The sequence below is a fragment of the Gracilinanus agilis genome, chromosome 6 (assembly GCF_016433145.1).
Source record: "Gracilinanus agilis isolate LMUSP501 chromosome 6, AgileGrace, whole genome shotgun sequence".
Lineage (NCBI taxonomy): Eukaryota > Metazoa > Chordata > Mammalia > Didelphimorphia > Didelphidae > Gracilinanus > Gracilinanus agilis.
The window spans coordinates 277,736,359-277,760,406 of NC_058135.1; the positions used below are offsets into that span (position 1 = coordinate 277,736,359).

Genomic DNA, 24,048 nt, shown 5'->3' on the forward strand with positions numbered 1-24,048 from the left:
CACTGATATCATTTTTATACAACAATTGAATGACTCAAAGCAGTACCACCTCTATTCCTAACAATAACAGCAAAGCAAAACAAAGCAACTCTTTCACTTGTCCCTGCTGATGGAAGATATATTTTCCATGACTATAGCTTCATGTGTTTGAAGATATTGATTAAAATAACAGAGCAGTAAAATTGATCTGAAATTAGGGTTCCTAGTTTTAAGTCTTGACTCTTAAAAAGGAATGATTTGAAAGAAATGTTTCGAATCTCAGTTTCATCATTTGTAAAATGGAAGGGTTGGATTAGATGACATTAAAGTTATCTTTTAAGGTGTTTTCCAGCTCTCCAATTTTAGCCATACCATCTCTTCTAATTCAGAGCCCTCCAATCCTATAGTATATATATTTCAGAATAAATATATATTCTTCTTTCAGAAGAAGACATTAGGAATAAATGGCCAGCGAAAATACACCAGAGTAACTGAGTTCATTTTTGTGGATTTGTATAAACTAAAATCATGCTTTTCCTTCTTGTTTTATGTTTTTATCTCGTTAACATGATAGGTATTCTAGGCATAATCATCCTCATACAGATTGATTCTCGCCTTCACACACCAATGTATTTTTTTCTCAGTCACTTGTCCTTTGTGGACAAAGGCTTCTCTTCTACTGTAGCTCGGAAAATGCTGAGAGATTTCTTTGAAGAGAGAAAGATCATCTCATTCCTGGATTGTGCCTTGCAGCAATGGTTCATGGGGTTTCCTATCTAGGGCCTATGATCACTATGCTGCAATTTGTAACGCACTACTTTATTCCATTTCTATGTCCCAGAAACACTGCAACCAACTGGTGGCTATCCAATATTGCGCAGGATTCATAGATGCCATGATTCACACTTCTGCTACTTTCCATCTCCCCTTCTGTGGTCCAAATGTCATCAATCACTTCTTTTGTGACATTTTTCCTTTCCTCTCCTTCATATGTACTGATTCCAGCAAAAATAAGTTATTTGTTTTTGTTATTGCTGAGATAGTTAGAATCTTCAATGGTCTGATCATCCTTGTCTCCTATATTTATATACTTATAGCTATCCTACAGATCCACTCTGCTGAAGGGAGGCAGAAAGCCTTCTCCATCTGTTCTTCCCATTTGACTGCTATCATCATCTTATATGAGACCCTCTTCTTTATCTGTGTGCCACCTAACTCAAGTTTCACCATGGATACCAATAAACTCATCTCTGTGTTTTATACTTCAATGACTCCCATGTTGAACCCCCTCATCTATAGCCTGAGGAACAAGGAGGTCAAAGATGCTATTTACAGGACCATTGCTAAAAGAAAATTTTGCATCAGGATATGAAATTTCTAGAATGGAAAATTAAATGGTGGTTGTTGGTGATTGTTCTTCATACTTGAAAAGGACCAAAATGATCTCATGATATTGGGGTCACTGTACAATGTGTACTCTGACCAATATGGGCTCACAAGCTTCTACTCTATGGAAGGTACAAATACTTCATATGAACATTTGAGATGGAAATGTCATTAGATTTGTGCATATCACATTCATTTTGAGTCTTTATTAAAACATAGCATCAGCATGACAGGCATATCAGAAAGGTATAAAACAGAACATTATTGAATATAAGGAAGGGGGAAGTCATCATTGACAAAGAAAGGTTTCTTGGAGAACACAGAATCATTGATCTGCAGCTCAGGGAGCCCTCAGAAGCCATGTAGTCTCATACTCACATTTACCAATGTAGAATTTGACATCCAGGGAGAGTAAATACCTTTCTCAAGGTCATATAAGTAATAGACTGTAGAGTGAAGATTCAAATTTAGGTTCTGTGACTTCATGGTCAACATGAATTTCACTTCACTTGAGGTTTCAAGGATAGACATTCCCCAACAAATAAAAGAAAGGAAAGACATTATAGGCATTGGGAACTTTCTGAGCAAATGGAATATACAGACAACCAGGGATGGAGTTGGGCAAAGAATAGTTCTTAAGTGTAAAAGACTTAAAGGAGAGTAATATGAAATGGTGCCACCAGATGGCAAAGGGTATTGAATGTCAAACTATAGAATACTTTCTGTTTTAATTTAATGTATCTTAATATATTTAAGCAAAGGACTAAGGAAGAAAACAGAAAATATTAAAAACATTTTCTCTTGTGGAAGACACTTAGGTCAGTTCCAAATTAACTGTTACTTCTTCTAGATAGAGCAAAGCACTATGTAACTATCGACCACAATACAGCATCTCATTACTTTCTGGAGCTCCTGCTTACTCCTACAATGATGTTTCCATGGACAGCAAGATTGAAATTGTATGGCAGTAGAGATAGACCATCAAAATCATGAGAAAGGAGGAAATATAGCAACACAACATCTCAGTTCACCCTTGTGAAAGTTTCTGGGAAACACCTGATCAAGATGAGGTAAAAAATGTTACATCTATGAAGACAATAATTTGGAGGGAGGTTATTTTTATTTTGTTTTGTTTTGTTTTATTTCTACTAAAAGGGAAGCAATAAAAGATAAATTGTATGAATCCTATTCTTAAAGACAGAGATAATATGGGGAACCAGGAATTCTTAGAAAATTAGTTTATTAAAGCACTTTGAAAATAGTCCTAAAGAAAGAATACATTGAAAAAGAGAAATAGGAGACAAAGAAGACATAGAAGAAAAAATCTGAAGTTTCTATCCTAATAAACACTTGGTATACAAACTATATTGAGTAGCCTACTGATTTATTTGGTACTTTGCAATGTACTACAAGAATGTAAATGTATTATATGTACATGTGTATATGTAATGTCTACACAAATATATATATATATGTATATATATTTTAAATCCAGGAATCTGATCGACTGTAATATACTGGATGTGAAAGCATGGTGGAGAATTTACAGACTTATAACAGTATGAGGTCAGTAATAGGGATTACATTGTTCATTTTTCCAAATATTTATAACTCTATCTTGCAAGATTGAAGTACACTTTTCCATTTTATTTTTTTTTGTTTTGTGTGATTTCTTCTATAGCATGGCTAATATGGAAATAATTTTGAATGACTTCAAATTTATAATTTATATCATACTGCTTGCCTTCTCAAGGAGTCAGGGGGACAGGAGAGAGGGAGATAATTTGGAAGTTCAAAATTTGAAAAAAAAATTTTTTAATTTAATTGAATTTGGAAATATTTGAAGGTAAAATATATTTTAAATTCATATCCATGTTAATAAATATGTGTTTAATTAAATATATAAAACTCTTCATCATTATGAGACATTCATTGCTATGCAGTGCAAAATGAAAGCTTTGGATTTGGAGTTGGATATTAATCTAGATTAATATCTTGCATCTTCTAGCAAATTATGTGATCTTGGGCAAGTTCTACACCTAAGTTCCTACTTTTCCTAGGGTAGAATTGGGAAAGATCTTTATGTTCATTTCCATCTATAAATTTCATTATCCCATGAGACTATTATGAAAGAATAGAATGGAATTTCAAACTTGGAAACAACCCAGACCTTTGGAAACAAAAGAGGTCATATTACACCTGTGCAATAATCTCACAATATCTACAATATGTGCTCATCTACCATTACTTTAAGAGTCTGATGATCTGGTGAGAGGGAACCCACTTCTTCCTGAGGCAACTCATTTGACTTTGAATCCTTCCTAAGATTACGAAGTTTTCTCTTAAAGTACATTAAAATTTGCTTCCTTGTCATTTCTATCCACTGTTCTCCATTTCTATGTGTTTTCCAAGTTAGTTGTTGCTCTCTTCCCAACTGATCACAAGAGGATATTAATACTATATGGGAGTAGAATATTCTTTCTTTCCTTTCCTGATTTATTCCATATTTTATCTGGCTTATAATTTTATAGATCTGATTATGCCCTGAAATACAATCAAATATCACTAAAATAGGAAAACCTATCATCTCTATTCTGAGCCTCCCAAATAACAGGAGGTAAATTTTCTGTTTTCAGTGAACAAATCTAATGGAAGATTGTGATATCTGGTGGTGATGGAATACTATTGTGCTGAAAGGAATGATGAACTGGAGGAATTCCATGTGAACTGGAAGGACATCCAGGAATCGATGCAGAGCAAAAGGAGTAGAACCAGAACATTGTACACAGACACTGATATACTGTGGCACAATCAAATGTAATGGACTTCTCTACTAGCAGCAATACAATGACCTAGGACAATTCTGAAGAACTTATGAGAAAGAATGCTATCCACATCGAGAGAAAGAACTGTAGGAGTAGAAATGCAGAAAAAAAAATCTGCTTGACCTCTTGGGTCAATAGGGATATGATTGGGGATATAGACTAAATGATCACCCTAGTACAAATATGAATAATATGGAAATAAGTTTTTAACAATGACACATATAAAACCCAGTGGAATTGTGCATTGGCTGTGGGAGGGGGGTAGGCAGAGGGAAAGAACATGAATCATGTAATCATGGAAAAATATTCTAAATTAATTGATTAAATAAATAAAATTTTAAAAGGAATATTATCTTAAAAGACATATAGGTCAAAGAACAAATTATAAAAACAAGAAAAACTGTATTAAAGAAAATTAGGATGTTAGATACCAGTAGAGATGACATTAAAGAAAAGGAAGTATATAAAATAAGGAACTTCTGAGACAAAATGGAGAACACCTTGAGTGACAGGATCATCAGTTAAAGACTTTGGAATGTACCAAGGTGGTGTGAGCCAGGGCCAAAAGATAGTTGGAACCACCCCTATAAATACCCTTGGACTACAGCACAGGAGGCCTCAGTTTGAATATCCTGGGAGGAGGGTGGTTGAAGGGAGGGTAGGCCATAGATCTGCAATCCAGCATCCATACCTGAGTGCCATAGAAAGTTATTATACCTGCTACTAATAGAGCTGAGAGATAACAACACCTCAGCTATTAAGAACACCATTAGCCTTCCCTATCCTTTGGTTTGTACCAGGGCCAGTTCAAAGCTGGGATTGAGACAGGGAGAAGAATCTCAAGCCTGTTATCAACTCATCATCTACAGATTTAGATTACTTTAATTCAGTTAGATTAATTTAGTATTCCCAAACCTCTATCCTTATTCCTTGTTCCTAACCCTTTAGATAAGCAATAAATCCTGTTATAGTTTAATCCAAAAGAACATTGGTGTTCCTTCCTTAATTAGTGAACATCTACAGCTAATTAGGGGAAGGGATTTATCATACTGCAGTCAGAACAAAGTTATCCATTTAGCACATCATCACTGTCCTGATCTCTTATCATCTCTGATAATCTTATAAGGACAGTTTAGTTGATTAGGAAATAAGGACAGAGCAAGGGAGTTGTCTTTTACCTCATGCTTCCAGCTCTGTCTCCAGGAGCATGGAGTTTATTATATATATTTCAAGACTCATTTCACACAAAAGAACCCTCCTGAAACTTTGCAGATGCGCAGAAGTTACAAATTATGTCACATCAAAACACAAAACATTGGCTTTAGAATAGACCAAGGCCAAGGCTGAATTTTGACTGGCTTCTTATCAGGAAGCCAAGTTGGGGAGTATCCCTCTAAGGGTCAAATTGCCCCCACTAAGATTTTGGCCTTGGCTATACCAGGCAGCAGCATTCCTGGTTAAAGGGGAACAGTTTTAACCCTTTAAATTCAGGTTTGCTAGGAACATAAAGCTTTTCAATAAGGCCACAATACTTTTCAACAAGAAATCACAAGGATCACAAAAGGGGTCAACAGAGGAGTCTCAGATTTTTATCTATTCTCTTATTGGTTTCCCACACATCACCAGTCCAAATTACCTTTACCAGCAATTCCAACCCCAAGCCAGGAAGCTAGAGAAGTTGTTAACACACATACAACTGCTCACTGGCTAGCTTGGCTTGGGCACTGTTGAAGAGGCATAGGCTTGGCTAAGGTGAACTTCATAAGTCTTGGGGTTACTAGCACATTGTGTAATCATCCAGGCAAACGCATCACTCAGCCCAGATCCATCTATTATTATCAGAGGATCCAGAGCCAGCTTAGCAGACTCAGCTAACAGAGCCTGTCAGGACCAGGTGAGGCTTAGCAGCCCTTTCATATTACCAGATCTTCCTCCTATTTATGTACAACATATAATCTACTTTGTTATTATATCCTAAAGATTCTGGGGTCTTTCTCTCTGATTTGCAGCTGAAATCTTCCATATGTGTTATTTCCTCCATTAGAATGGGAACTCGTGGAAAACAGAGGATATTTTATTGATTTTAAATCCCAGGGCTTAGCTTAGTATCTTAAAGTTAGGAAATGCTTAATAAATGCTTCATTCATTCATTTAATTATTCTTTTATTCAACATTACATATTTTGCATGTTTTAACATACTGAGTAAAGTATTTCTGACATTCAATTTTTTTAAGGGATAACACATTTTCTGCAAGGTAACCAGTTCATTTTTTTTTTAAATTTTCAACTCATGGACCTAAATCTTCAAGGCTAGAAGATACCAACAAGATTTAAGTATTTAAAACATTCTGAAAAGAAAATGTTTTTTCTCACAAACTGCTTTGCTAGTTTTCTCCTGGGGGAAAACCTGATAATTTGGGGAATATGAATCTAATGAAAAGGTGTTTTTATATGATTATGATCTTTTAAACCTTTATTTTCTATCTTCATGACAACTCTAAAAGAGTAAAGCAAGGACTAGATACATGGAGTTAAGTGATTTGTCAAAGGTCACACAGCTAGGAAATGTCAGAGGCCAGATTATGAACTCGGGTCCTCCAAACTCCAGTCTTGAAGCTCCATCCATTTTTCCACTTTGTTGTTCCCTTTTTTAGGGTTATGAGTGGCATTATCAAGATAAAGAGTTTAGTAGACACTTCTAGACCATATTCTGACCATACTTCTAGTATAATAAATTATTTTCTGAAAATTTCAGAAGTTTCCAAATGCTAAATTATTGCATATGTGATTTGGCATGTATCTTCATCTCTCTTTTGTTTCCCCTTCTGAAAAACAAAACAAAACAAAACAGGGATAATAGTATTATTCTCCCAACCTGATAAAATCATTGTGGTGACCTAGTGAGATGATATATGTCTAAATACTCTACAAAATATTCAGATTTGAAAAAATGGGGAACTAAATAAAAGAATTATGCACAATGGAAAAATTATTCTACTAATATCTTCCTTTGCTATGGCATTTGAAAATTTCCAAAAAGCTTGCAACTCTACTCCATAAAGTATATCATATAATGATCATCACCACATTTCAGAAATGAGGAAACTGAGGTCCCAAAGTTAAAAGACTTTTCAAAGAAAGCTCAATAAAAAATGTCTGAGATTGTATTGGAACTCAGGTCTAAAAATTCCAAAGTCAAAACTTTATTAACAGCAATAAATTACATTTCAAAAGTATTTTAAGATTTTTAAAGCACTTTAAATTAATTGCCTATTTTAAGTATCATATCAACCTTTGAAGAAAAATTCTATTAGCATTGTTTATAATAATTTTTATAAATGAGGAAATAGGTTCAACCTAGGGCCATATGGGTAATAAAAATAAAACTGTCCAAATGCATTTGAACTCATAATTTCATTCAAAGGAATTAAAGAAATATATCAATCACCTTGTCCCATACAGAGCAGACACGGTAGTAAAATTTAATAACAAGCCTTGAGTTTTATCATAGAGGTATAGATTTAGAGGTGGAATCATCTTAAGAAGATATCTAGTTTATCTTTTTTGCATTTCAGATGAGAAATTTGGGAACCAGAAAAGAACAGTGAGAGGTTTATTATATAGCTAAGCAAAAAAGTATATAAGAAAGAATATTTTACTAGTTACACAATCTCTAAAATTAGATTAGTTACTCTATCTGGTTAAGCATCTGTCCCTTCCACTTGAAAATGGGGATACTACTAAGCCCTCTCTAATGTCAATGGTTGTAAGAAAGAAACATTTTTAAACCTAAGATTCTATTGAAGTGGGAGCTCTTATGGGGAACTGAAGTAAATATTAGGTCTACAAAGTAAACCCAAGAATTATTGCTTTAATGCACAATAATTTGAACATTCTAAAAAATGCTTCAACATTTACATATAAACACTGCCTTAATTTAAAGAAAGAACACATTGCATATTCATCATAAATGGAATCTCCATGGACCAGTTTTGGTTTGGAAGATGGTAAGTCTCATCTAATTATTTTATCCCTTAGTAACATAACTCCCAAGGAAGGGGACACAAGGGAGATTGTCTCTCCAAGATAAAGTAAATAAAACTATTCTTCCTATAAAGAAAATATTCCTTCTTTATCCCAAAGCAATCCTACAATTCTACAATGAAATTGTGTCTCCTCTGTGTGCTGAGATAGTAGTGGGTGAGTGGTGAAGCACGGTGTGGGAAGAGGGGGAAGACAGAGGCATTTAAGAAACTGAAAATTAGGCAACCTGTTTTGACCCCTTCTTGTTACCTTTAAAGGGAAAAATCAATAATATGTAAATTAATATATTTAAGATTTTTCCCCTCTTTATATGTTTTGAGAAAGCCAAGTTATTCTTTAGAAAATACCTGGACTGGGGCAGTTAGGTGGCTCAGTAGATGGAGAGCCTGGCCTGGAGAAAGAATGTCCTGAGTTCAAATTTGGCCTCAGACTCCTTCTTGCTATGTGACCCTGGGCAATCTCTAACCTTTCTGCTCTTCTGCCTTGAAACCAATACTTACTGCCAATTCTAAGAAAGCAGGTTGTCTTTTTTAAAGGAGTTCTTGGATCTAACAAGGCATTACCATCAAACTAAGTTATTCATTAATGAAATACTAGGAAACAAGAACAGTGATAATGTGGTTTGCTTATAAGGTAATAAGCTCCAGAATAGTATTCTTTAGTAGACCACAACCTAACTTGCTCATTAGCCAGTCCAAGGACTATAGGTGGTTCAATTTCTTGTCAATTCCATTTGTTGCTCTCAATGGGATTAATTGTTTACAAATCTTTTGGAGCTGGGATGGTGGTAGGGACAATCTAGGCAGAGAAAAAATGGGTATGACTCAAAATTTGCAAAAATAAGTGCCTCTGATGTACTAGCTACTTGAGAAATAGATAAAGGAAAAAATTAGTTGAAATATAGTCTTTCTTCCACATCACCACAAATGAAACAATATCCTTCTCCTCTCATCCCCTCTCAATCCAAAAAAAAGTATTCTTTCCCAAGGTAATACAAATAGCAAAGAGATGTCAGATAACCTTAAAATGTTTAATAACAAGAATTCAAGAGAATAAGGAATTATTAAGTGCCTACTATGTGCTGAGCACTTAGTAAAGTAAGGGAGATGCAAAGAAAGGCATCACTCCTTAATTTCAAGGAGTTTACAGTCTAATGAAGTATATGACATTCAAACAACTCTACAAATTAGATAGATAATATATGGATATGTGTATGTAGATACACACATCTGTATGAATTGGAGATAATTTTAGAGGGAAATTATTATCATGAAGTGGCATCAGAAAAGGCTTTTTGTAGAGGATAGGATTTTAGCTGAGAAAGAAAGAAGGCAAGAAATTTGACAGGTACACATGAGAAAGGGGAAAATTTGAGGCATGTGAAATAGACAGTGAAAGAAACCAAAACTTTAAAGCAAATTATTCTATGTTATATGAAGGGACATCATAATGTATTATATTTATGTCAATGAGAAAACTGAGATTTGGTCAAGTTAATTCCACAAGAAAGTATCAAATTTGAATTTGAACCCACATTTTATCTTCAAGTCTAGTTCTGCAGTGCAATAAAAGGAAATATTTTACATGTGTGTCAAGGAGCCTAATTTACCAATTTAAATGGATGCATCACTATTAAAAAAAAAGAAATCCACAACAATATCTTTTTCTCCACATTTGGGCTTCAGATAGCAAAGCAAGCATTCATGATTCCATCGTTACCTCATTCTCTGAAAAAAAAATCAACTGTGGTACTGCTGTCCAAAAGTTCAAAAGTCAGGTCACTAAATAGGAAATATTGAGATGTTATATTCATAAGTAGCAATCTGAATTTTGATTTCAGAAAAAAAGCTGGTTGCATATGACTCTTTGAAGTACAATGAACCAAATAAGGGATAATTCTACCAACTCTTTTGTACTCAGATATTATTTTTGGAGTTGTGATGAACTCTGGAATCTCCATTTTAGATAGGAGAAAAGATGGTACCATTAAGTCGAACATAATTATCATTTTTTTGTGTCATGGACTCCTTTCAAAGTATGGAAGAGGGGCAGCTGGGTAGCTCAGTAGATTGAGAGTCAGGCCTAGAGACAGGAGGTCATAGGTTCAAATACGGCCTTAGACACTTTCCAGCTATGTAACCCTGGGCAAGTCACTTGACCCCCCATTGCCCACCCTTACCACTCTTCCACCTAGGAGCCAATACACAGAAGTTAAGGGTTTAAAAAAAGGAAAGAAAGAAAGTATGGAAGAATCCATCGATATCTCAGAATAATATTTTCTATTTTTTTACCTAAAATAAAATATTTTATGGTACAAAGGAAAATAAATATGTTGATATGATATATATATGTATTTGTGCATATATGTATGTGTCTAATAGACATATATATGCATATATACCTCTAATTTCCATTTTAAAATTTACAAGTGAAGAATCCCTGAAGTAGATGATCCCTTTCTAGCTCTGAAATTCCGATTCTATGATCAACATAAATTGTGGATTTGCAACCATGCTATGTAAGAATTGGGTGAAGGAAATGAAAATTTTTTACCATAGAATAAGAGGAGACACATTCAGTGTCTTCAATTGTTTGAAGAGCTCTAATATATTAGTGAAATTATATTTTTTCTTTCACCCTGGGGGATAATTCAAATAACAATGAAGATACAAGGGATAAAAATCAAGCTCATTATCAGAAAAATGCCAGCAATGAGAACTCTCTCATCCTGGAACAGGGAGTAGATTTTCCTCATCCCTGAAAAAGTTGTTGCCCTTCCCTGAAGATCTTCAGGCAAGGACTGGATGCATGATCATTCATTAGATATGTGGTAAGAAAAATTCTATATCAAATGTCGCTTAGATTAAGTCTTCTTCAGTACTTTCTAATAATGACATTTTGCAATTTGGGGATAGAAAATATTGAAACGTTTCACTTTTTCTTTAATGACAAGCATGAATGACTTTTAATTTTAATTTTTCAAGGAAGATCAGAGTGGTTCTAATTGCCATACAGAATATGCCACACCTTTATAATATAGCAGTTCTGAAAGTTCATGTAGCTTCTGAATTTATTACCTTGTGATCAGTTTAGTGATGGGCTTCTTCCTAATTATCTCTCCTAGTGCTGGGATGGCCAATCCACTTCTATGCTTATAGTTTTTGAGGCTTGGAAGGACCTCCCAATAACTGCCACTGACCATGAAGTCTTGGAGGGTCACTGATTAAACAGTGGAGGAAGAGTGTTAAGGAAAGAGGATGGTCTTAGTGAGAAACAAATGCCAATAATTACAAATTATATTTATGAAGTGTTTTAAAGTTTGCAAAGCACTTTTCGAACATGAGAAGCCTCCAAGCAACCTTGCATGACAAGGACTACAACTACTGTGAACCCCATTTTTGAGATGTGGAAACTGAAGGTCAGAGAAGTAAAATAACTTGTCTATGTTCACACAGAAAGTATCAGGAGGATCCCAAATTAGAAATTTCTAAATCTACCCATGGCATTTCTCCATTACATATTGCCTCTCTCTTAAAAAAAAAGACATGTCACTTTAAAAAATGCTTAGAGACCTCAGAACTTAGCATAGCAATATATGGTAGATGCAATTATTATACCAATTTTACACAGGAGAAAAATGAGTTTGAATGAGGAATCTTGCCCAAGACCACCCCAGTTAATATATGTTTGAATTCAGATCTCCCTAGTTCTAGGTCCAGCAGTCTGTCCATTACCCTGATGTACTCTATCATGAAAAATAAAATGAGAAAAGCACTTTATTCACAATAATATCATGAAATAGGCAATCTAATTCAAAGAATCTTCATTGTTATAGGTGAGGAAACTAAGGCTGAGAAAGCTGTTGAAATGTTGTTTAGTTAAAGAAACCAACAAATATTAGGACTAAGACTTCAGTCTATAAGTTCTGAGTTATTACAGTTATATTATATTATGAATTATTACAGTTATTATCATAGAATTAGCAATTCTAATACTTTTGCACCTCATAAGGATGTTACCTTTTATGTGTTTTGAAATTTAGGAAGTCTATATTATCACCAGAGCAATAACTAGGGTAGTGTAAATAGGGTTTTGCTCCAGTGCATTAGCATATCAAGGACTCTGATTACATTTCAGAATCAATTGAGCTTTGCACCCAATTGATGAGAATTATTATTTTAAATGAGCAATTGTCAAAGGATTCTTTTTCTTTTCTTTTCTATTGCCCAGCCAAAACTTTATGGGAAACTTGCATCAAGGAGCATTATGTAAAATTCAACCTGATGCCAAAACAATGTTCCTTATAATTCAACATTAATAGAAGAGGGAAATCATTAGGACAATGAAGTTCCTTGATAAGATTCCTTAAGACTCATTACCCATGTAGTTGTGATGCCTCTGACCCACACAAAAATGCTGTTATTCTCAGTATACCTTTTATTTCTCCATCTTCAAGTTATAGAAATAGATAAGGATCCTTCTTTCTTAAAATTTTATTTAATTAATTAATTTTGAATATTTTCCCATGGTTACATGATTCACGTTCTTTCTCTACCATCCTCCCAAACCCCTCCCATAGCCAACATGAAATTCCCCTGGGTTTTACATGTGTCATTGATTAAGAGCTATTTACATATTATTGATATTCGCACTAGGGTGATCATTTAGAGTCTACATCCCCAATCATGTCCCCATCAACCTATGTGATTGAGCAGTTATTTTTCTTCTGTGTCTCTACTCCCACAGTTCTTTCTCTGGATGTGGATAAAATTCTTTCTCATAAATCCCTCAGCATTGTCCTGGATCCTTGCATTGCTGCTAGTAAAGAAGTCCATTATATTTGATTTTGCCACAGTGTATCCATCTCTGTATATAATGTTCTGGTTCTGTTCCTTTAACTCAAGAGCCTTCTTTATTTAAAAAAAAATTTTTTTTAAACCCTTAACTTCTGTGTATTGGTTCCTAGGTGGAAGAGTGGTAAGAGTGGGCAATGGGGGTCAAGTGGCTTGCCCAGGGTCACACAGCTAGGAAGTGTCCGAGGCCGGATTTGAACCTAGGACCTCCCGCCTCTAGGCCTGACATTCAATCCATTGGGCTACCCAGCTGACCCCTCAAGAGCCTTCTTTAATATTAAATTTTGAGCTAGATTGAGGCAGGAAGACAATACAGAAAATAAGAAAGAGTCTGGCATTCAGAGACTAGAAATTGGAATTCACTGTCAATTTCTCATATAGTAATTAGATGATCTGGGTCAAAACACACTCTCTAGATCTCAGGTTCCTCATATATAAAATGAGGAATTTGCAAGTGATATTCTTGAAGATTATTTTCCAATCATAGGCCATATGATTCTATATCTCTCCATGAATTACTTGGAACAAAGTTCCATAATTGAATTTTTGGATATCCAATAAAATGTACACTTGTTTAAAATTTAAGGCATTTTATTATGAAACATATTCTCCTTTTATTGTAATCATTTGTTCTGAGCTGATTCAATGCTGAATTCACAATATTTTCACAAATATTCTTTAATTCTTTATCATATAAAATCATATTTTTCCATATTGTGTAAGTACATCTCTGAAAAAATCCATATTTCTAAGCATAGACTCAATTATAAACTATCAACCTTCAATTGTATTCAAATCAGGTGAATTCCTAAGCTATTCAAATGAGAATTTTATCCAAAAATTGAATGGCTCAAAACACTACCAACAAAGATAACAATAAAACAAAATAAAGTATCTCTCTCCCTTTTCCCAAGAGATGATGGCCAAGTTTTCCTGGATATAGATTCATGTGAATAAAGATGTTGTTTTAAATGGCAGGGCAGTAAAGTCAATCTGAGAATAGGGATGTGAGATAGAAATCTTGACTATTTGATAGTAATGATGTGATAAGAATATTCTAAAGTCTCTGTTTCCATATCTATAAAGAGAAATGCCTTTTAAGATGCTTTCTAGATCTACAATTTGAATCACAATATCCTTTCTAATTCAAAGTCCTGCAATGCTATTGTGATATTCTTTTGTTTCTTTCTTTCAGCAGAAAGCACCAGGAATAGATGGGCAGTGAAAACTATACAAGAGTCACTGAATTCATTTTTGTGGGCCTGAAGTATGATCCAAAGCTACAGGTCATTCTCTTCCTTCTTGTTCTACTTTTTTATTTCATTAACATGACAGGCAATCTGGGCATAATCTTTCTTATATGGTTTGATGCCCGACTGCATACCCCTATGTATTTTTTCCTCAGCCATCTCTCTTTTGTGGACATGAGCTTCTCTTCAATAGTGGCTCCCAAAATGCTCAGAGACTTCTTTAAGGAAAGAAAGACTATCACATTCCTGGGTTGTGCCTTGCAGCAATGGTTCTTTGGGTGTTTCGTAGCCATTGAATGCTCCCTGTTGGCATCTATGGCCTATGACCGCTATGTTGCAATTTGTAACCCCCTGCTTTATTCCATTGCTATGTCCCAGAAACACTGCAACCAACTGGTAGCTATCCCTTATGCTATAGGGTTCATAGATGCCATGATTCACACTCCTGCTGCTTTCCGTCTCCCCTTCTGTGGTCCAAATGTCATCAATCACTTCTTTTGTGATATTTTTCCCCTCCTCTCCCTTATATGCACTGATACCAGCATGAATAAATTATTAGTTTTTGTCATTGCTGGGATTATTGGAGTCGTCAGTGGCCTGATCATTCTTGTCTCTTACACCTACATAATCACATCCATCCTCAGAATCCAATCTGCTGAAGGAAGAAAGAAAGCCTTCTCCACCTGCTCTTCCCATCTCACTGCTGTTACCATCTTATATGGGACCCTCTTCTTTGTCTATGTACGGCCTAATTCAAGATTATCCATGGATACCAATAAACTCGTCTCTGTGTTTTATACTTCAGTGATTCCCATGTTGAACCCCTTCATCTATAGCCTGAGAAACAAGGAGGTCAAAGATGCTATTTACAGGACCATTGCTAAAAGAAAATTTTGCATCAAGATATGAAATCTCTAGAATGGAAAAAGAAATGGTGGCAGGTGGTGGTGGTTGTCCTTCCAAAGAGGACTAAAATGACATCACGATGTTAGAGTCAATGTGTAGTATGTCTGCCTCTGACCAACATGAGCTCAGAAGGCTCTACTACAAATCAGTGATAAATATTAACATTTAAGATGGAGATGTCTAGATTTGTGCATCTTGTGTTTATTTTGAACCTTTGCTCAAAACATAACCTTAACATGACAGGCATATTGGAAAAATTCAAAACAAAAAGCTATTGGATATAAAGGAGGAGGAGGAGAAGGAAATTATTACTGACAAAGAAAGACTTCTTCAAGAACACAGGATCACTGATCTAGACCTTAAGGAGCTCTCAGAGGCTATAGTGTAAAACTCACATTTAAAATTGTAGAACCTGAAGCCCAGTGAGAGTAAATGTTTTGTCCGAAGTCACATAAGCACTAAATCACAGAGTTGGGATTAAAATTTAGGTTCTTTGATTTCATGTTCAGAATGAGCTTCACTTGACATGAGATTTCAAGGATAGATATACATTCCTCAACTAATGAAGAAAGGGAAAGGCATTATTGTTATTGGGAATTTTTTGACCAAATAGGACACATGGAGTGGGCAAGAATAGACTAGAGCAAAGAGTAATGCTGAAACATAGATAATTTGGAGAAGATTAATGTAAGATGATTCCATTAGATGGCAAAAGGCCTTCAATGTCAAACTAAGAAGACTTTTTTTGTGTTTACTTTAACATATCTTAATAAATAAAATGAAAAGATAAAGGTAGAAGGCAGAAAATATTTTTAAAAAACCACTTTTCCTTATCACAGCACACCCTCCCTATAACTTTGGGCTAAAATGCCCCTCTCTGGTCTGCACTTTACTATTTATGCTTTCTCCTCCAATAGAATATAAGATCCTTGAAGACAGGGAAAAGGACTATATTTGCTTTTGATGTGTCCACAGTATAGTGTTTCCCACATATCAAGTACTTAAATGTTCATTCATTCATTCATTCTCTTTCTGGGCTTCAGTTTCTATATATCTAAAAAAGACAGATTTAGAAGAACTGATGTCCAAAATCTCTTCCATATAAAAACCTCTTCTCTCAGAGTCAGATTTTTATCACTCATATTCTTTTCACTTTCATAAAATTCTTGAAGTTCTCACAATATTTACAACCTTCCACAAAGCTGATTTCTCTTTCTCTCATATGTTCTGGTACATAGAACAAGAAGAAATTGGCTTACTCCCTACTCAATATTGTCATGTTTAGTCCCTTTACCATCTTTACTAAGTAACTACCTCTGCTTTAGAATTCATATAATTCTATCCAGATCCCTGTTGCTGTCATCTATGACAAGTTCTGGAGCTCCTACTTACTTATAGCTGCCAGTGATGTTTCCATGGACAGCAAGACTAAAATCGTATGGCAGTAGAGAGAGACCATCAAAATCATGAGAAAGAAGGAAATATCGCAACATAACATCCAAGTTTACCCTTGTAAAAGTCTCTGGTAACCAACTGGCCAAGATGAGGTTACAAATATTATAATTACAAATAATGTGGATGCAAGTTATTTTTGGTTTGTTTTTACTAAAAAGGAAGGAATAAAAGGGAAATTCTTGGGAACAAAGATAATGTAAGAAAAGAAGAATTCTGAGAAAATTAGTATATTAAGGATTCTTAAAATAATCCTAAAGAATATATTTAAAAAATGGAGAAATAGGAAACAAGAGAAGACTTCTTTAGAAAGAAGAATCTGAATTTTCTATCCTAATGGGCAACTGCTATACAAACAACTTTGAGTAGCCTCTTGATTTGTTTGGTGCTTTGCAATATACTACTTGAAAACAATTGTATTATATGGACATATGTATGTGTAATGTCTAAACAAATATGTTTTTTAAAGTTTCACAAATCAGATTTGCTATAATATACTAGACATGAAAGCATCATGGAAATTTTCAGAGTTACAACAATGTGAAGTCAATAATAGAGATTAAAAATTGTTTTTCAAAACATTTGTTAATCTGTCTTGCTAGATTGAAACATATTTTTCCACTTTATTTTTTGTATGATTTCCTCTATGACATGGCAAATAAAAATAATTTTGTATGACTTTGCATTTATAATTGGTATCATACCACTTGCCTTCTCAAGGAGTTTGAGGGATAGGAGATAGGGAGGTACTTTGGAAGAATTTTTAAATGAATGTTTAAAATATAGAAATACAACAAGAAAATATTTAAAGATATAAAAATATATTTAAATTTTTATTTTGATAATGCTAACAAATATTTGTTCAGCTGAACTGAAAAAGCTCTTCAACATTACAAAATATTCACTGTAATATTATGGGAATAAAGGTTTTGAAGTAAAAGAATTTAGATTAAAATCCTGCATCTTCTTCTCATTATGTTCTATGTTATTTTAGACAAGTTACTTAGTCTCTAGATCTCAGTTTCTTGATTTTTAAAGGAAAGGGGTGGGCCAACATCTTTTTGGTCCTTTCCAGCTTTAAATTTTATGAACTAATTAGCTTTTTCTATAAGATAATAAGGGAGTTTCAAGATTGAAAACAATAAAGGCTATATTCTACAGGTACAATAATCTCAATAATATCTCCTACATGTGATCATCTAACATTTGCTTGAAAACTTTAGTGAGAGGGAACCTACTTCATCTAGATGCAATTCATTTCATTTTAGATATGTTTTAAGTATTGGGAAGTTTTCTTTTAGAGTATGTCATAAATTTCTTCCTTGTAATTTGGACCTATTGTTTTTCATTTCAATGTCTTCTGAGTTAGTGGTTGCTCTATGCCCTTTTGGTTACAAGAAGTCACTGATATTACATAAGAGTAAAATATTTGTCCTTCTTTTTCCTATTTCTTTGATAACATATCTGGCTCACTGTTTTATATAGATCTGAGGGTGTTTGGAATACAGTCAAATGTTACTAAAATAGGAAAATTTATCATCTCGATTCTAAGCTTCACGTCTCATCTTAGGTACATTGTCTACTTTCAATCAACAATTCTAATGGAAAGGGCATAAGATCATTTGTAATCACCTTGTTATTATTGAAATACATAGTTGAAAAGCTACAAAGAGTACTGACTCCTTTCCTATCCTATTGTCATCTATATTCTCTATGGAAGGCATTGGGGGAAAATTATCAAGGAAGAGATTACAGATTTAGAACTTGACAAGGTTGGCTAAACAATCACTGGAGAAAATGTGGAGTAAATTATTGAGGTTTCCAATGGTTTTACTAGTCTCTCTGCAGTTGAAGAAAGTTACATGGATACTGTCTAATCCCATGGCATTCTGATGCCTAGGCAGCCATAGTTTTCAGCATCTATTCTACTTCTTCAAATGTTGCCAACTTCTTCTGCAGCAACAGTGTCAGAGGATAGAGTAGAGAAGATAGACAGAATGGCTATAGGCTTGCTTGCCTCACCAGGAACTCCAAACCTTTTTTAATACCCTCTTTTCCCAGTTACATAGAAGGAACAGAATGAAATGGTAATCAAGGGTTTCTCTATATTGAGTCTAAAGCCCCTTTCAGTGAGTGGCTCAGGTATTGTAAGAAAACTCTCTTACAAAGGTAAATCAGACAGGGAAGCCCTGGGATGGTGTTACTGAGGTTAGCCAAAAGTGTTCATTTGCTAACCCTCGGAGCAACCTTAACTGACTTTTCAGAGAGCCAATGGCTTTTCCCTTTAGGCTTCCTTCACCCTTGCAAATGATTATCTGATTGCATTCATTTAACTAAAGTTGGTTTAATAACAAGTCTTTAAGGGAAGGGATTAGGATAGAGGGAAGCTACGGATTGCCCTCAACCTTAAGCACAGAATGAGTTTCAAGTCTTTAGCAATTCTGAGCTGAGCCCAGGACTCACAGGCTTATGGAAGTTTTCTTTCTTTCTATTCTATTCTATATCTATGCTAACTTTTATAAGTTCAAAGTCTTTAGCAGTAGACAGCAAGAGGAAAAGAGATTCTAACCTTCAGAGCTGGGTTAGCCTGTCTCTTCCGGTTAATGCCCTTAAAGACCAGCGTTACAGTTCAAGCAGCCCCCTTCAAATCCTTTTGGTCAATGGCATGATCCACAGGAATCCAGGAAGAGAAATAGTTGGGAAATCACAGGAATAGAAGTAGTTTCCATCCCAAGAGGCAGAGAGCTCCCTCTTTCTCCCAAGGTCCAGGTAAGAGTTCCCTCAGAGAGACCAACTGTCACTCTCTCCAGTATCTCCCCTCTCCCCTTCCAACTGCCTTCATTGTCAAGTCATCCACTCTCCAACATTCCAAACACTTTCTGTGCATTTGTTCCCAAAGTATTGGATGAATTCATATCTTTGAATCACATGTCCTACACTGCCTCCAGATCTCTCACTGAGTTTCATCTCCACTGTGACCTTATGTCCAGAATCCTGCCACCCACACACACATATACACAATTTAAAGAAATTGAAAGTGCTAACTAAAATTGACACCATCAATGGATTCTTGGAGAATGTGGCCCATGACTTGATCCTGTAAAGAATCTAGATATTCTTTGTGAATGTGGTGAAAGTGAGAAGAGGGGACATTTTCATCAAATAGAAAAGTTTTTGTCAAATAGCATAGAGGTGGATGATAGAATAATGAATTTAAAGGAAATTCAGCAAAGTAAATTGGTTACATCTTCCCTGTTTTCTCAGTAATGGTGAATTCTCTAAAATGGTAAATAGGATGGTTGTTGGTAGTGGGGATTATTGTCCTTCATACTTGAAAAGGGCCAAAATGATATGATGTTAGCGTCAATGTACACAGGTTGTCCAACTCTGGCTGATGAGGATGATAGGAACTCAGAAGGCTCTAATGTAGGTTGGGCAAAAAATGCAAATACAAATATTTAGAGTGAAAATGTCTCTGAATTGGCAATCTCCAAAGCTGATTTCTCCTCTCATACATCTTGAAATATAGAACCAGGATAATTTCACATATGTGTGACTCCCCATTGCCATATTCAGTCCCTTCTTTTACCACTAGAGTCCATAGATATTTTTACTTTAACATTTACCTCATTCTATCCAGATCCTTGCTGCTATCATCAAGGAACCTCCAAGTCACACTCCCTCCTCAAGAAGTTTAATACATTACTGAGTTTTGAGGCTTCTTCTCTATCCCAAACCTTGCATTCCTTGAAGATTCTGACTTTAAGTCATTCAATTTATTCACTTGATACATCCTCTTTTTCTAATCTAATTTATCCATTAATAGGAATAAACTCACTTTACATCCCCATGTTATGCTTACCTTCCCATTGCATTCCAAAATTCAAAGGAATTTGTGCCAAGTTCTGGAGCTCCTGCTTAGATATAGCTGCCAGTGACAGACAGCAAGACTTAAATGGTAAGGTAGTAGAGACAAACCACCCAAAGCATTGGAAAGGAGGAAACATAGCTGTAAAACATTTCAGTGCACCTTTGCCAAAGGTGCTGGGAATCAACTGGCCAAGAAGAAGTTTAAAAGTGTTATTGCTATAAAGATGATAATCAGTGATAGTTTGCTTTATTTATTTGTTTGTTTGTTTGTTTATAAAGGGAATGGATATGGGAAGCAAGGTGGTTCAGTTGATTGATAGTTGAGTTCATAAGAGGACATTGATAATGCATGGGAGCAGAATATTCTTCCTTCCCTTTCCTTTTTTTTTTTTTTGATAGCATAGCTGGACCATTTTTTTATATAGGTATTAGGTTGTACTATATAATACAATTAAATATTACTAAAATAAAGAAATCTATCATCTCTATTATAAGCTTTTATGTCACCTTGGAGAAAATGTCTGCTTTCAATCAACAAATCCAAGTGAAATTATTTAAAGATGATGTTTGTGTAATGGTCTTTTGATTTCTTATAATATATAGTTGTATAACTGTAAACAACTCAAACTCTCTCCCAATCACCTTGACTTCTCTATTCCCAACCTAAGAAAATTTGTCAAGGAAGGGACTAGAGAAGAGGGGACATTTTCATCATGCAGAAGTATAGTAAAGTACTATTTCACAAATATGAATATCAAGGATAATTGTGACTCTTTATAGGGCCAGATGGATAGGTTCTGGGGTAGTTAATGGATCTGGAACTCTCTGCAGTTCTAAACAATATTAAGGGGACCCTTCTAAATATGTCTACAAAAAAGAGAGAAAAAAAGCATAGATGAAAAAAGGACATAATAGAGAAAATAATATTCATCAGAATCCAACATTTATCAAACATGCCCCTCATAAAATGATGGTGAGGTGACATTTTGTAAAAATGGTCTAGTGGAAAGAGTATATATTTGATGTAGAGTCAGAAAATTTGACATCTAGTCAAACCCCAATACTTATTATCTGTATGATGATGGGGAAAATGGTTTCTCTCTTCTTAATCCAAGTGTCTCCATTTATAAAAAAGAAGGTAACAATAATACTGGCACTACTTTTGTAATTTAACTTTTGTGAGGAAAATACTTTCTAGTTCAAGACTCTATCATGTGCTACATTCCACACAATGCCCCCAAATGCTGGTACTTTCCCCATAAGAAATTATTTCACATTACACCTCTGTTACTTTCTCTATTACATAATATAGTTGAATATGCACACATTGTTTAACCTGATAGAATATAAACTTCTTGAAGGGAGAGACTTCATTTCTATCATTCTGTCTCCCTTGTTTAGAACTAAACTCTTTGGCATGTAGTTGTGTTTAATAAATGAATTTTGATAAATAATGTAAGCTATAAATGTGAAAGAGTGCCATTCCATACTCACATTTAGAGAACTTATCCCTGCTGAGAATGCTGTACCCACAACCACACTGTACAATACACAAATACAGGTACACTTATAAGGCATATGAGAATAATTCACATGTTAACATATAAGAACACACATGTGTTCTACTATGTGTAAACAATTCCATGTGTAATACACAATGTTTGTGTATTTATATTACACATTTGTGTGTTTTACTTACACATTTATGTGTACATAGGCATGTATGCATGTGATACATTGTACATAGACACAGACATATGTTACTGAAATAGATAACCTTCCTAGAGGGAAGTGAGATGATTCAACCTACCTAGGAACCTCCCCAGGGAAGCAGAAACCTTAAAATAGTAAAATCAATTTTATTAATGTTAGACAAATAATAAACACAGTCCTAAATTTATCCAGCTATATCTCCTCCCTCCCATCTATGAGATCCTCACAGATCTGTCTTCTGGTCTTCTCCATCCCTTCTTATATCTCCTTGCTCTTATCTAAAACCCAAAAAAGCTATCTGACTCTAAACTACTCTAATTATTATGTATTAACAAAAAGAGGAAAAAGGAAAAGACTCACTAGTGAATTTGAGCCTTTACCCAAAGCCTGGGATTGGCTGCACTATATAACCCAAAGTCCCAAATGTCAGTCTTTGGATTACCTTGGTCCAAGAGGATTCCTGGCAGATAGATCACTGGCAGATGGTCTCTGTACCTCAGGGAAAACAGTTTTCTCCAAAGCAGATTCTCAACCAAGGAGTCAATAGTCTCTCCACGAAATGATGACTACCTGGGAATAATCTCTCAAAGCAAAACCTCCTTTCTTCATCTCAGTGGAAACAGGCAAAGAGCAATGACAGTTAACAGTTCAAAACTCCCACAATCTTCTTCTCTTCAGAATCCTCTCCCTGGGTTTGTATCCAAATTCCCTTCTTTTCCTCTTAAAGCTAATCCTTGAAATTTACTCTATCCCTAACTTACTTCCTACATTTACATACACATTACAGACATAAACATGTACATCTTTTTGTTCACAATATAGTATACATGTACTATATAGATATGCATGCTCAATGCACATACACATATACATGTCATAACACATACATAGTCTTTTGGACTGGACTTCTGATATTCATCAGGTTAGAGAATTCTCAGTGAGGAAATCCCTTTACCAATGGAGATTAATACCTGCTCTAGAACTCATTATTATAGTTTTGTAGTATGCTTAGAGATTAATTGACTTGCTAGAATCATGAATCCAGTTTCAATCAGAGGCAAGCTTTGAGCTTTTGTCTTCTAATAGCCAAACCAGCTCTCTGCCGACTACTCCATGTTGCCTTTTGCTAAATCATTATAGAACCATGAGAAAAGAAAGAAATTATAAATTATTTTATCTTAATAAAATATTGAAACTATTTAATTCAAAGACTACATGACACGAATACTCAGGAAACTCCTATTTACTCAAATGGTAGGACAGGGGATGAGAAACTCCCATTCTTCCCCTGCCCTACCATTTGAGTGAGGGTGATTAGTTTAAGTGCTTTCCACTAAGCTGTGACTGTTCTGAATCTATCCAATCTCAATATATATCCTGTGATGAATAAAATGTTGAAAGATGTAAATAAATTTATTAACTAGGTTAGCAATAACCAATAAATTGATGATCAGTGGTCTCTCTCAGGGATTAAAAACAAGAAATGCAAGGTCCTGGTTGATTTAAATACAGTTCTGATAGATCATTATTCAGCCATTCCCTGGACAACAACATATGTTATATATATATATAATTGATGTATACCTAATAAGGAGGTGGGCTAATATTTTTCAGCCCCTCTTGATTACTTCATGGAGCTAGTGTTAGAAGAGTTATGAAGAGCAAGGCCCAATAGTCTTTGGCTATCTAGATAGAAAGATCTACTTCATTCCAACTAAGCTTTCTCCTCATGTGAGCCAAATGCTCTACTCTTCAATACAGAGTCCAAG

General features: G+C 34.8%; 2 protein-coding genes across 2 annotated transcripts; both read left to right on the forward strand.

Annotated features, from left to right (window-relative positions):
- Positions 1–501: 501 nt before the first annotated feature.
- Positions 502–1,351, forward strand: LOC123252676 (olfactory receptor 1009-like; the record flags this gene model as incomplete). The annotated part of the gene is given in 2 exon segments (XM_044681943.1): positions 502–746; positions 748–1,351. Coding segments are annotated over 2 exon segments (849 nt in total), but the record flags the coding sequence as incomplete, so codon positions are not given.
- Positions 1,352–14,302: 12,951 nt separating this feature from the next.
- LOC123252083 (olfactory receptor 1009-like) lies at positions 14,303–15,247 on the forward strand. The gene has a single exon (XM_044681447.1). It carries the CDS (start codon positions 14,303–14,305, stop codon positions 15,245–15,247), a length of 945 nt encoding a protein of 314 aa, XP_044537382.1.
- The last annotated feature ends 8,801 nt before the right edge of the window (positions 15,248–24,048 follow it).

What these genes read in the sequence shown, in the direction of transcription:
- LOC123252083 (XM_044681447.1), top strand. Translation starts at nt 14,303, where the DNA reads ATGGGCAGTGAAAACTATACAAGAGTCACTGAATTCATTTTTGTGGGC.